Below are 15,250 nucleotides of genomic sequence, written 5' to 3' on the forward strand. Positions count from 1 at the left end.
CTTCATCCACATACAATAAGGGAGCCTTCAAGTCTGAAATGAAATATGCTGTTTTCAACCAAGGCAACCCAGAGTGGCAAAATCTAATTTGATAAACTGTTAGTAGGCAGTTAAGAGTTACTCAGACCAAAAAAGACACATTTTTCAGAATAATACTTGACCTTAGCTATTTTTTTTTCATTTAAACAAGAATGTTATCTTAGCGTGTTTATTAAATAACAGCAAACATATACCATAATGCATGTAGTGCAAAAAAAAAAAAACTTAAACTAAGCATCTTTAAAAGATTATTATAAGAGGTTTAAGAATTGCTTGAGTTTTATAGCTAATACACGCAGCAGTTGAGACACAAATAATCAGAGAATTATAGGAAGATTTATGAACTATTCTTTTTATTTAATAGGCTAATCACTGCAGCCTCGCTGTAGAGGTTACCTTGATTATTTCACCCCAAAATACACCTGCCCCATAGTGCTGAAGGGTGAAGTCAATGGCAGTGAATTATGCCTGTGCCTCGCCTGAATAATTGAGCTATAATGAGAAGCATTTTTCTCTGAGAAACAGTAGGAGGTAGAGGGAAGAGAGCAGCAAAGTGGACTTCAGCCATTACTCATTGAAAGGGGACAGTGCTTAAAGAATTACATTCATACAGCATACCTACTGTACCACCACATGGGGTATCATCAAAACATTTGGTGAACAAACGTCTGATAATGATACCTTTAATTCTGGATGCTTTCATTCAGCGTATTGGCTTTTGCGCTTTTTGACGTAGTTCAAAATGGCAGCCTGGAGAGAAACTGACAGGTAAGAGAAGCAAGCTGACAAAGCTCTGAGTCAGAAAAGGTGCCAGCAGAGCACTATGGTTTATTAAATGTGTTCGTGTCCAGATGCGTCAAGCATAAAAATGAGACACTTTGTTCCTAGAAAGAAAAAAAAAAAAAAAAAAACGCAGCCACCCATTCCTATGTAGCTTCAGTTTTGCGGGCTACATTGTTTAATCGCTTTGTGAGTACATTTATATGGAAAATTATGCAAAGCCACTCACCGTGCATAACCGCAGTGAGTCTGAAGATCCTGGAGGGAGTTAGAGAACTCTATTTATGAAATGTAAAGCAATCTTTGATTATTTTCTTGGGTGAGGTAGAATGATGAAGTGGAGGGTAATTGAATGCAACGGAAGTCACCTTGGATAAGTGTCTGCGTGACCGTTAATGAGACCGGACACTTCACAATGAGAGAGCGAAAAAATATCAGCTGATAAACACCAGTCATGCTCTGATGAAAAACCAAATCTCAGGATATGACAACAAACTTAGCATGCATTAACATTAATTGGACTCCAGTCTTTCTAGGATACAAAAGGCAATGTTTAGAAACAAACTTATTACCGGTGCCATTGCAGAGAATTGGGTCTGATAATATACACATTACGACTAATGTGTTCTGATAATGGACACATTACTACAATAAAATGCACCTGGCTCCCTTTCTAGATCATTCAAACAGTGATACAGTGAAGAAAATACACATAAATATAAAATGCATTCATTTGAAAACCTATTATAACAAACATGGTACACACACGTAAACTTATAATGCATAACCACCGATAAAAGCAATTTTCCACATCGTTGGTTGGTGATCAGGGCTGTCAATGAAAAGACGAGAAAACATCACATATGTGCTAAGTGTAAATCACATTCATAGAGTATCTTTGGGAATGACAATCTCTGCACTGCACTCATTCTGTGGAACTTTTTAGCAACAATTTTGTTCTGTGTGGTCATGTGCAAGAACTACTGCATTTTGATAGCGAACAACACCTGTACGGCAGGGTATGTGAACATTCAGTGGCCACAGTTTAAATGCAACTTTTTTTTTCTGAAACCATTGCTGCAATCAAAAATAAGTAATGTGTATGATTCAGCATAGCGTGGACTTACCTGATATGAAATGAGAACTGCAGAGATGAGCATATTTGATAAGGTCTTCAATTCATTCAGCTCCCTTTTAGCCAAAGATTTTGATTTTGGCATCCTACTGCCCAACACGACATGTTTATTATTGCAACTGGCCTCTTTTAGCGACCGGGAACCCATGTGACATCATGTGTGACGTAGGTTGGTAATTAGTCTACAAACACAGGAAAATGTTAATGTAATAACCTAGAAAATATATATACCTTGAAAGCCAAGTGTCTCGTGAGCTTATATTTCAAATTTGATGAAGATAGCATGGAAAATAAGATTTCTGTAAAAAGTTTTCTGGGACTATATCGGTGTCAAACTTTTCCTCGCCATCAGAGGCATTTTCTTAAAAATGACCTTCCCAAGCTAAAACCATAACAGTTGCTGAATAATTTAGTCTTTTAGTCATTTAGCTGCTGCTGCGCTGAAGGTCGTGGGGAGTGGAGAACATGAGTCTGATTCCAGCGACGCTCCAGGGACAGACAAGTCTTCACTGAGGCCATCTTCCAGCCTAAACCACGGTGAATGAAGTTCTGCACAAAGACTTTTGGCCAGCGGAGAAATTAAAATGGTCGTGCCCAACTGAGTCTGGTTCTCTCAAGGTTTTTTTTCTTCACTCCCATCAGGTGAAGTTTTTTTTCCCTCTCCGCTGTCGCCACTGCCTCGCATGGTTCAGGATTGGTAGAGCTACGCATCGATGAATTGGCTCTTCAGTGTTTGAACTCTCAGTAATGATTAAATCACACTGAACTGAGCTAAACTGAACTGAACTGAACTTAAACGCTAAAACCTGAACCACACTGTTCCAGTTACTGAACCACACTGTTCCAGTTACTATGACCATTTATGTGAAGCTGCTTTGACACAATCTACATTGTAAAAGCGCTATACAAATAAAGCTGAATTGAATTGAATTGAATCTTTATTCATAGTTCATGTATCTTTGGAAAGAAGACACTTTAGGCTTGACTATCCATCATTTAGAGTTTATAATGCTCAAAACAAATTAAATGTCATAGATGCTTAACTTTTGACAGAACTTATCTGCACTTTAAGATATGTTACACCCAAAATTGAAATTTGTGTCATAGTTTAATCGTCCTTCACTTGTTTAAAGCATATTTCAACTTCTTTCTTCTGTTGAACACGAAATAGGTTGTTATGAAAAATGCAAAATGCAGGTAGCTTACACCCTTTTACTCCCATAGTCAATTTGTCCAACAACAGAAGTCAATAGGTGACATTAAAGAAAAAAGAAACATATAAAAATAAAAATTGCTAATAATATTTTATTTTTGGGTGAACTATATCTTTAAAGTACAATAAATGATCAACATAGAAAATAATTATGACAAGTTAGACAAAGGTAAGCCAAAGCTAGACAAAGCTATAAGAATCATTAGCATTTAAGCAGTAAAGAAATTATTTAATCTTCAGAACTCATTGAGCTCTGATGAGAGAATAATTATTAGAATATGTTTTCTATGACTAAGTTTGCAAACTCAAACCAGTGACTTTCCTGCTGTGAGGCACACTGCTAACCACTGAGCCACCGTACCGCCCATTTAACTACTAAACTTCAATAGCAAAAATCCAGCATGTAAAGCTTGAATCAACTATTTTCTTACTATCTTGAAGATGGCCAGATCCATATAGCACTACCACTCAAAGAAAATGTCGATAGTCTGTACTGTAAACAGAGATCTTGATAATTATATATAAGCCAGATCCAGATGCTAAGCTCTAATTGTGCACTTTGCCCCATGAGACTAATGTTTGAACCCATTTGGATTTAAATTAAATCATGCGTCTCATTCCTCAGTCTTTATAGAGCCACATAAGTCATGATCTTACAGACCCTAATGCCCGCCCTCCTGTTTATCCCATTTTAATTGGCAATAGTAGATGAAAGATGAAACATGCTTTTATGTTATCCCAAACAATTGTCCCATTCATCTTTTGGGTTTTATTGGGTAACTAAGGGAATGTTTATGAGACAGACATAGCCTGGAGAACACAGCATTTGGCACAGACAAAACAAATACAGGTTTGTGTATAATATGTGCAGTTAGAGCTGCACATATAAAAAAAAAAATGACATTGCAACAATTTGTTTTTCTCTGATATATATTGTGATATGAATTCACAAGATGGTTTAAAGAACTCTATTTGGAAACTAGGATTCGTAATTTTATATTGATAGGGACTGCATCTGCATGAAATATCCTAAACAAATTTCAAGCATAAAGTAATACAACAGAACAGATACACATGAAATAACAGTGCTTTGTTTTTTTGGAGAGTCTAAAAGTATTGAGGTACATGAATTCTATAATCAAATGTAAAATAACACTGTATATAGTAGTGCTGCACAATATATCAATTCAGCATCGATATTGCAATTTGCAAATGTACAATAATCCCATTGATCTACAATTTCAGTTCAGTTTAAGTTCAGTTTTAGTTCATTCATTTATTAGTAAATTTAAGTGGGCTTATTCAGTAGTTAACCAGGAACCACATTGTAGAGCAGGAGTGGGCAAACTTGATCCTGGAGGGCCGGTGTCCTGCATAGCTCCAACTCTAATCAAACACTGAACATGCTAATCAGTGTCTTCAGGATCATTAGAAATCTATAAGCAGGTGTTTCTGATTAGAGTTGGAGCTAAACTCTGCAAAACACATGCCGAGTTTGCTCACCCCTGTTCGATCGCTATTAGCTGCGTCCCAAATAGCATACTTATGCACTATTTTACGCCATTTTGTAGTATAAATAGTGTAAGTAGTGTGTTCACACTGAAGACTCTAAAAATATTAAGTGCACTTTAATTACCCGAATGATGCACTCATTCAGCCGCTAAAATGAAGTGTGTAATGATGGACACTTCACGCACTCAACGACCGCAGGTTTGCTTACGTAGCGGAAGGGGCGTAGCTATCGGACGAACATGTTGGATAACTTTATTTATTTTGGATGGTGAAAGCAAAATTCTCCTACGAGAGTGAATATAGCGCCTCCCGATGGTGAATGCGGTTATACTCACGGCAGGTATTATTTGATAATTCGGTTGTTTATTTCACTGATTTGGCAACCGTCAAACGTCATCAGGGAAACGGTTTAAATTTCCGCTTAGTAAAAAAACATTAGTGTGCCATTTGGGACAACACTACATACATATACTATCCTGTTGAGTGTGTAAGTGCATAAGTACATAGTGCATGAGTGCATAGTGTATAGTGTGCCATTTGGGACACAGCTATTGTGAAGGTTAGCGTTAATAGAGTGAAAGTTTGCTTTGATTTTAGGATCTGTGAGACTGTGAGATTTCATGTGTATTTAAAAAAAGTGTAAATGGGGAACAATGTAACGGTCAATATGATGAAGCCTAAACAACGATCACTATCGGGGGAAGAAACTCAGACCAGACGTGTGCTTTTACATCAGTTTGGTGGTCAACAAACACGCTGGAATCTCAGCAAATACTGGCTTCACAGACATAAGGAATATATCCACATGAAGCTTGAAATCTCTACTTTTAAATAAACCAAGTACACTTAAAAACAAGAGTTTTTTTGTTTTATAATCTGTATGAAACGTACACAAGGTACAATCCATCCTGTCAAACGCACATCACGACAGCAACTACTTAAACGGCCACAAACTTATAAACTAAGAGTCGCTGTGATTTCTGGAAGAGATTCGCCATCAAGACCAAGTTGTGGATTACTTTAGAAGAGCAGAGCAGAGGATGATAATGTGTAACACGGCCATAAATGAGATTGGTGTCGTGATCTCGGTCCTTTCGAGTGCGCATTAGCTTGGGCAACCTGAAAAAAATACCCATTTTGTTTGATTCAGATGTTTAGAATCAAAATTTATGAGACAGTTATGATTTAAGTTTAATAGTAATTAATTAATTAATAGTACCTAAAGCAGCACTTGATAATTACAAACAGGTGTGTTTGGTTAGGGTTGCAACTGAAATGTCCAGGAAGGTAGCTCTCCAGGAACAGGGTTGGTGACCCCTTCTATACTGTATATCACAGAAAAACAAAACATCGCAATGCTAGATTTTTTCCAACATCGTGCAGCCTTAGTATTAAGTATAATACCTTTCAAAGTTGTCCTAAAACTATTCAACAACACTCATTCTTGATCAAATTCAAATGATGACAACTAGTCTTCTGTAGCAAGTAGAGCGGGGCCAAGAGCCATGGGACTGGTTCTAAGCCAGTAACACGAATGTTAGGACCAGGCCTGGAGTTTGTTTTATTTTCCTTTTACTTTTATGTATATTTTCATTGTTAAAATGTTTAAATGTTTGTTGGTTTTCTGCCTCTTTCCCTCAAATGGTGAGGTTGAACTTTGAAATGACATCTTCACTGTATAAATAATTAGAATTAAACTTGTATAAACGGGTAGTTAAAGCTATTTCTTGTTACCTTAATTAATTTAAATTCTCTTGAAGTCTTAGACCAGGGGTGGCCAACCCTGTTACTGGAGAGCCACCTTCCTGCACATTTCAGTTGCAACCCATATCAAACACACCTGCCTGCTATTATCACGTGGTGTTCAGGTCCTAATTAATTGGTTCAGGTGTGTTTGATATAAGTTGCAACTGAAATGTGCAGGAAGGTGGCTCTCCAAGAACAGGGTTGGCCACCCGTCTTAGACAGTTACAGGACTTTAAATATTTCACTCTATTAGGGTTAAACTTTCCAACTGTGTTCTCTAGTAGATAATTATAATCCCAACTAAATATTGTAGATCCTGCGATGTGATTATTGCATATTTGCGAACTGCAATAGATTGATGATGAAACAATATATTGTGCAGGCGAAAAAAATAAAAATAAAACAACAAGTCCTTCTTTTTTAATAAATATTGCTGCTAGATGGAATGATTTGTAAATCTTGTTTGAAACATCAGGACCTGATTGGGATGGACAGCTATTCCCCTTCTACGTGAGAAGACATGCTAAATAAGCAAACAAGCATATTTCTAGCTAATCACATCTGACTTTCTGACCCTTGAAGTCTGATATGCTTGGAAATAATGTGCTACCTTGAAGTGCGGTTGATTACAGAACTCTCTTTGCAGATGTTAACATGCTATTGTTGATTGTTTGTCTGTGTGGAAAATAAGATAGCAGTGCAATGAAGTGTCTTGAGCAGTACAATTAGTATGTCCTTTACCTCCTCCAATTATAATAGCAAACCTGTCTGAGAGGCACCTGATTCTGTATTCAGCGGAGGACGCTGGCCATAAATATTCACAATTGTACCATGCATAAGAGATTGCAGTTGATTGTATCTTTTGTTTACACTTCAGGAACATTGTGAATAGCATTATTAACAAATACAAGCATGGGTTATTTAAAAAAGCTAGTTCTACCTCAAGAGACAGAAATAATTTTAATAACTGATACAGTTTGAAATAAGTTTTCTATGGGAGTTAATTTTCACACTAGAGTACAAAAAAAGTACTTTGTGTGTGTGTTTGTAAGCTTTAAATATGACATAATGCTACACTAAAACCACAATTGCAAGACAAAGTCAAAATAACTAGAAATGAAATTTCAAATTATTATATATATATATATATATATATATATATATATATATATATATATATATATATATATATATATATATATATATAGGCAACAATTTGACAAAAGACATTTATAAAACTTAAAGAAATACATGAACAATTAGAAGAAATTGTCTTTTACAAAGCATTCGGTAATAATTTAAAGGTGCCCTACAATGAACATCTGGGTATACCAAAGCACAGTAGAATAATAAAAGATTACTATAAGATTTGGTTACTATAAGAGCTTGTGTAGCGAACGCAGACGCGGTTTCGCGTCGTCCGCCTCAGTTTCGGCCCTTGTTTTGACTCGGGAGGCGTGTCCAAACGCCAGGTAACCACTATATAGTGAGCACGGTAGCATTAGTCGGCAGGAGAAGCACTTTAGCAGCATCTAGAACAGCAGCCTGTAAGTACATTTAAGATTTGTTTCAGTTGTTGTGTATGGTTTGAGGACTTGTTTCCAGCTGTTTGTGTAAAGTTGTAGGACATTTAAACTTGCTTTCAGTTGTGTATAATACTAGAAGTTGTTTAGCCACTGTTTCCTTGGTTACTATAAGAGCTTGTGCAGCGAACGCAGACGCGGTTTCGCGTCGTCCGCCTCAGTTTCGGCCCTTGTTTTGACTCGGGAGGCGTGTCCAAACGCCAGGTAACCACTATATAGTGAGCACGGTAGCATTAGTCGGCAGGAGAAGCACTTTAGCAGCATCTAGAACAGCAGCCTGTAAGTACATTTAAGATTTGTTTCAGTTGTTGTGTATGGTTTGAGGACTTGTTTCCAGCTGTTTGTGTAAAGTTGTAGGACATTTAAACTTGCTTTCAGTTGTGTATAATACTAGAAGTTGTTTAGCCACTGTTTCCTTGGTTACTATAAGAGCTTGTGTAGCGAACGCAGACGCGGTTTCGCGTCGTCCGCCTCAGTTTCGGCCCTTGTTTTGACTCGGGAGGCGTGTCCAAACGCCAGGTAACCACTATATAGTGAGCACGGTAGCATTAGTCGGCAGGAGAAGCACTTTAGCAGCATCTAGAACAGCAGCCTGTAAGTACATTTAAGATTTGTTTCAGTTGTTGTGTATGGTTTGAGGACTTGTTTCCAGCTGTTTGTGTAAAGTTGTAGGACATTTAAACTTGCTTTCAGTTGTGTATAATACTAGAAGTTGTTTAGCCACTGTTTCCTTGGTTACTATAAGAGCTTGTGTAGCGAACGCAGACGCGGTTTCACGTCGTTCGCCTCAGTTTCGGCCCTTGTTTTGACTCGGGAGGCGTGTCCAAACGCCAGGTAACCACTATATAGTGAGCACGGTAGCATTAGTCGGCAGGAGAAGCACTTTAGCAGCATCTAGAACAGCAGCCTGTAAGTACATTTAAGATTTGTTTCAGTTGTTGTGTATGGTTTGAGGACTTGTTTCCAGCTGTTTGTGTAAAGTTGTAGGACATTTAAACTTGCTTTCAGTTGTGTATAATACTAGAAGTTGTTTATCCACTGTTTCCTTGGTTACTATAAGAGCTTGTGTAGCGAACGCAGACGCGGTTTCGCGTCGTCCGCCTCAGTTTCGGCCCTTGTTTTGACTCTCGAGGCGTGTCCAGCTGAATTCAATCAGCTAGTGCTTTGGGGTTATATAAACAACTAGTTCACCGCGGCAGCGGTCGCGGCAGCCTCGTGTGAAGACCGCCTCGTGTGAAGACCGACGAGTGTAAAGACCATCGACTCTACCTGCGCGACTCCACCGAGCAAAGACACCGACAAAGCACTTGAGTACTTTACTGTATTGTTTTTACTTTACACTTATTTTTTGTTGTCAGTGCACTTTTATTATGTGTTTTCTAATTCCTGTTGTTACTAACACTCGCAAAACACGGGAGGTACGCTGCAGGCGTAATCCTCACAACCTTCGTTCAATACATGTATCTACTATTTCACAACTCTCTCTCTCCGTGGGCCTCTGGAACTGTCAATCAGCTGTTAACAAGGCTGATTTTATTACCTCCATAGCTACATATTCCGACTATAATCTCATGGCTCTAACTGAGACCTGGTTGAGGCCGGAGGACACTGCTACACATGCTACTCTTTCTGCTAATTTCTCTTTTTCCCACACTCCTCGTCAGACAGGGAGAGGGGGTGGGACTGGACTACTAATTTCCAAAGAATGGAAATTTACTCTGATACCGTCCCTGCCAACAATCAGCTCCTTTGAATTCCATGCAGTCACCATTATCCACCCCTTCTACATAAATGTGGTTGTCATCTACCGCCCACCAGGTAAATTAGGTCACTTCCTAGATGAACTGGATGTTCTTCTCTCATCTTTTTCTAATTTTGCCACTCCCTTATTGGTGCTAGGTGACTTCAACATTTACGTTGACAAACCGCAAGCTGCAGACTTTCAGACTTTGCTTGCCTCTTTTGACCTAAAAAGAGCACCTACTTCTGCTACCCACAAATCAGGTAATCAGCTAGACCTTATTTACACACGACACTGCTTCACTGATCAAACAATAGTAACTCCACTACAAATATCTGATCATTTCCTTCTGTCTCTCAACATCCACATTACTCCTGAGCCGCCACACACTCCAACACTGGTTACCTTTCGCAGAAACCTACGATCTCTCTCACCCAATAGACTATCCACCATTGTTTCAGACTCTCTTCCTCCATCTCGCAAACTCACTGCACTTGATTCGAACAGTGCCACTAATACACTCTGCTCCACACTAGCATCATGTCTAGACCGATTATGTCCTCTTGCATCCAGGCCAGCCCGTGCCAGTCCTCCTGCACCCTGGCTCTCGGATGCTCTCCGTGAGCATCGCTCAAAACTTCGGGCTGCAGAGAGAATTTGGCGGAAAACTAAAAATCCTGCACATCTCTTAACATACCAAACTCTTCTGTCCTCTTTCTCAGCTGAGGTTACTTCTGCAAAGCAGACGTATTACCGTCTGAAAATCAACAATGCCACTAATCCTCGCCTACTTTTTAAAACATTTTCCTCCCTCCTCTATCCTCCTCCTCCACCCGCATCCTCCACACTTACTACTGATGACTTTGCTACATTCTTCTGCACCAAAACTGCAAAAATCAGTGCTCAATTTACTGCACCTACAACAAACACGCAAGATACAACACCAACACCACACACACTCACCTCTTTTTCTCAGCTCTCTGAGTCTGAGGTGTCCAAACTTGTGCTATCTAGCCATGCAACCACCTGTCCACTCGATCCCATTCCCTCTCATCTCTTGCAAGCCATCTCTCCTGCAGTCATACCAACACTGACTCACATAATTAACACATCTCTTGACTCTGGTTTATTCCCCACTACATTTAAGCAGGCTAGGGTAACCCCACTGCTAAAGAAACCCAACCTGGACCATACGCTACTTGAAAACTACAGACCAGTATCCCTGCTTCCATTCATGGCCAAGATTCTGGAGAAAGTAGTGTTCAATCAAGTCCTGGACTTTCTTACTCAAAACAATCTCATGGACAACAAGCAATCCGGCTTTAAGAAAGGCCACTCAACTGAGACTGCCCTGCTCTCGGTCGTGGAGGATCTCAGACTGGCTAAAGCAGACTCTAAATCATCAGTCCTCATTTTGCTGGACTTGTCAGCTGCTTTTGACACTGTCAACCACCAGATCCTGCTATCTACGCTTGAGTCACTGGGCGTTGCGGGCACTGTTATACAATGGTTCAGATCTTACCTCTCTGACAGGTCATTCAGGGTGTCTTGGAGGGGTGAGGTGTCCAACCTACAGCATCTAAACACTGGGGTACCTCAAGGCTCTGTTCTTGGGCCACTTCTCTTCTCCATCTACACATCATCTCTAGGACCAGTCATCCAGAGACATGGATTCTCCTACCACTGCTATGCTGATGACACCCAGCTATACCTCTCTTTTCATCCTGATGATCCCTCGGTTCCAGCTCGTATCTCAGCCTGCCTGTTGGATATTTCACACTGGATGAAAGATCATCATCTTCAGCTGAACCTCGCAAAAACGGAAATGCTTGTAGTTTCTGCCAACCCGACTCTACACCATAACTTTTCAATCCAGATGGATGGGGCAACCATTACTGCATCCAAAATGGTGAAAAGCCTTGGAGTAACGATTGATGACCAACTAAACTTCTCTGACCACATTTCTAGAACTGCTCGATCGTGCAGATTTGCACTCTATAACATCAGAAAGATCCGACCCTTCTTATCTGAACATGCAGCTCAACTCCTTGTTCAAGCTCTTGTTCTCTCCAAACTGGATTACTGCAACTCTCTACTAGCTGGGCTTCCAGCTAACTCTATCAAGCCTCTTCAACTGCTCCAGAATGCAGCAGCACGAGTTGTCTTCAATGAACCTAAACGAGCACATGTCACTCCGCTGCTAGTCCGTTTGCACTGGCTGCCAGTTGCTGCTCGCATCAAATTCAAAACTCTGATGTTTGCCTACAAAGTGACTTCTGGCCTAGCACCTTCTTATCTGCACTCACTTCTGCAGATCTATGTGCCCTCCAGAAACTTGCGTTCTGTGAATGAACGTCGCCTCGTGGTTCCATCCCAAAGAGGGAAAAAAATCACTTTCGCGAACGCTCACGCTCAATCTGCCCAGTTGGTGGAATGAACTCCCTAACTGCATCAGAACAGCAGAGTCACTCGCTATTTTCAAGAAACGACTAAAAACTCAACTATTTAGTCTCCACTTCACTTCCTAATCTGCAATTGCCTCTTTGAATATCACACTAATTGTACAAAAAAAAAAAAAAAAAAAAAAAAACTACTAACACTTCCCTTCTTAGACTTTACAGACCTGAAACTTGCCTTTAGTACTTATTCATTGTTGCTCTTAGTTGTGTAAATTGCTTCCTTGTCCTCATTTGTAAGTCGCTTTGGATAAAAGCGTCTGCTAAATGACTAAATGTAAAATGTAAATGTACTATATGGAAATTGGCATGCTGTGAGCCTCAGACATCACTGTTTCCTTGTTTTCAAGTAAATTCCACGAGTGTTCAACCCTGGTGGACAAGCGGCCAATCAAAAGACAAAACAAATTGAGACAAGACTCGCGTGCCATGCCCTCCAAATTTGCATGAATGCCTAATTTTGGTTGTTTATCCGGACATGATGAGCAGCAATGTCATCAAGCCATGAAAACATAAAAAAGCTCTGAGATCAGCAATATGCACTGCTCATGTTGTGTTTAATAAGCAACATTGTTTTTTTGTGAGACAACCATAGTAATTTTTCTTACTTGGTTATTTTTATTTCACTTACTATGTACATGGGACTTTTATTTTGAAAATGTGAGTGCCTATTTGTTTACTGAGCATTACTCAGCCTAGACAGCACAGGGCACATTAAAACTGGCCTCAGGGTACAAAATGCACGATTTACAGATTATATATTTATTAATCTCCACTCTGAAGAGGCATAACCCAGGTAGCAAAGAATTCTGGCCCAGATTTGGCATAAATCTGGCACAGCAGGCATTCATCCGACACTGGCATACAGTATGTGGGCCAAACATGACCCGGGTTTGGCAGAGGTAGCACCATCTTTAAGGCGGCACACAATACATAGGGCAGATGTAAAATGTAGTATTTGACCCAGATGCTAATAATGTATATGTGGACCATGTAAGTTTGGCCTATTTTGACCCATATTTAAAATATTTTAAATTATTATTATTTTTGAAAAAAGGAAAAATAATCTACCAATCAGGTCCATTCGAAAGCACACCCTTAGCACACCTAAAAGGCAATGCTTCATGGGTTAATCAATTTCATTTCAGTAGTGACACATCAACATATCTGGCCCAGTTTTGGGTTATTACATTGGCTGAGACTTGGGCCAGATATGCTCCATGTTTGGCCCTTGTCTGGAAGCCAGACTTGGTCCAGTCATGTACCATAATTCACTGCGGCATATGGGCCAAGCAACAGCTGATTGTGTGGGCCAGAGCTGGGCCAGAGATATTTTGCTATGTGGGAATGTATGTTTAATTACATCTTTTGTTAGTTTATTGTGTTTATTGTGAAATTTGATGTGTATCTTTCAATAAACACGTGTAGACTGCTGAATTCATGTCAAATCACTCTGCTCGAATGTTGTCTAATCATGCAGAGGTTGATGTTAATTTCTGGCTGTGTTTTATTTGACTAGCTTCAAAATACAAGGTCATATCACTCTCTTCTATCCCTCTCTTTTATCAAGCTTAATTACAATTTAGCCTTCATCCACAACAGATCTGGTGAGCAAAATAGGATAAAGTTACTCTGATTGGGGTTTATATTTATCTGTGTTCAGCATACATCATGCTGTATGTGTGTCTCTGTAAAAGCGGCAGGTCAGAGCGGAGCTCATTAATTTTCACATAACAAACCATATATGGTCAATCTTGGACCTTATGATTTTATGGGTATTTTATGGAGTAATAAATGAGCTTATAAAACAGTTTCTGGAGATTTTAAATCTTACCAAAACCATAAACCTATTATGTAGATATCAGAGATTATTAACTTATTTAGCCAATGCACTATATGGCACCGTTAATAGAAATAGCTGCCATTTTTAAAATACAGTAACAATTACAAGAAAAAAAAGTATTAAATACAAAACATTATGTAACAATCATGCAGACAATTCAAAGCAGTTATGATTTTAAAAACTACAGTAACATTTATTAGAAATAGTTTCAATTACAAAACATTACAAAGCTGTTTGAGATGTAGTCACACTTCGAAGAAATAGTTTCAATTTAGAGAATATAAATATAAAAAAGTTGACTAATTGTCTTTAAAATTTAAGTCCTAATAAATAAATAAATATAACAGTAACAACAAAATCAAAGTTCTAAAGGCAAAACATTAAGTAACACTATTATATGCAAATGTCCATACAATAGTTTTCTATTTTATATTTTACAGTAAATATTTATTTCAGCAGACACAATACCAATCTATGAAAAAAAACATTCTGTTAAGAAATGATCTGTCCTTCTAAAATATGCTAGTGCACTGATCTAGCACTCAAGAGAACATGTATTCTAATTTTCCTAGTCCTCCCCTATTAACCCCTAATTTTGTCCTATTCCTATTTGACCTTCTGAGAAAATTCTTCAGAACATCTAAAAATCACACACGAAAATGGTTTCTACCCACAGGCTATCTGGCCGCTTTACCAGGCTCTCAATCTATAATCCTTGTCGATCATCTTTCACACGCTGTGTCAGTACAATCATTATTTCGTGCCTTGCTGTGCAGCAGATCCCCTTTGTATGTATACATCAATGTGTTCTTTATGATCAGTCAGTTGGATCAGTACAAAAAGATGTTGCAAGCCATAATGCAAACATTGATCTGGTTATGTACAACACAAAAAACAAAAAGTAATGTCAGGCAAAATGTGGGTTCAATTATTTCTTTAAAGATATTTCTTTTTGAAATCCTGTTGCATTTCATAAATATGTATTATGTATTGGTTCCAAAAGCTAATTGATGCTTTCTAACATGAAACGAACCATTAAATCGTAACATGGTGAAGAACACTGACCATTTATGATAAGAAAAAGATTAGATTTCACTTTAAATAATACCAGCGAGACAACAAGGCCTCTGACAAAACTCAAATTTTAGAAAGAGTGTGCCAAAATTGCAGCCGAGGCTCATTATGGATACTTACCCCTGTAT

At 38.7% G+C, this 15,250-nt stretch overlaps 1 protein-coding gene and 1 long non-coding RNA gene across 3 annotated transcripts in view; one reads left to right on the plus strand and one right to left on the minus strand.

Moving 5' to 3' along the window:
* Window positions 1-12,492, plus strand: part of LOC141379826 (uncharacterized) — a 195,959-nt gene extending 183,467 nt beyond the window's left edge. The window contains exons 2-3 of one of the 2 annotated variants that reach the window (XM_073935108.1): window positions 7,925-9,826; window positions 9,908-12,492. In XM_073935108.1, coding sequence (XP_073791209.1) covers window positions 9,379-9,826; window positions 9,908-12,186 — 2,727 coding nt within the window. In that variant the 5' untranslated portion in view covers window positions 7,925-9,378 and the 3' untranslated portion in view covers window positions 12,187-12,492. Of the gene's footprint in view, window positions 1-7,924 lie in introns of both variants that reach the window. The other variant, XM_073935109.1, reaches the window with a different exon arrangement.
* Window positions 1-15,250, minus strand: part of LOC141379829 (uncharacterized) — a 224,208-nt gene that overhangs the window by 107,602 nt on the left and 101,356 nt on the right. The window lies entirely within an intron of this gene.

This window comes from Danio rerio, chromosome 21, assembly GCF_049306965.1.
Source record: "Danio rerio strain Tuebingen ecotype United States chromosome 21, GRCz12tu, whole genome shotgun sequence".
Classification (NCBI taxonomy): domain Eukaryota; kingdom Metazoa; phylum Chordata; class Actinopteri; order Cypriniformes; family Danionidae; genus Danio; species Danio rerio.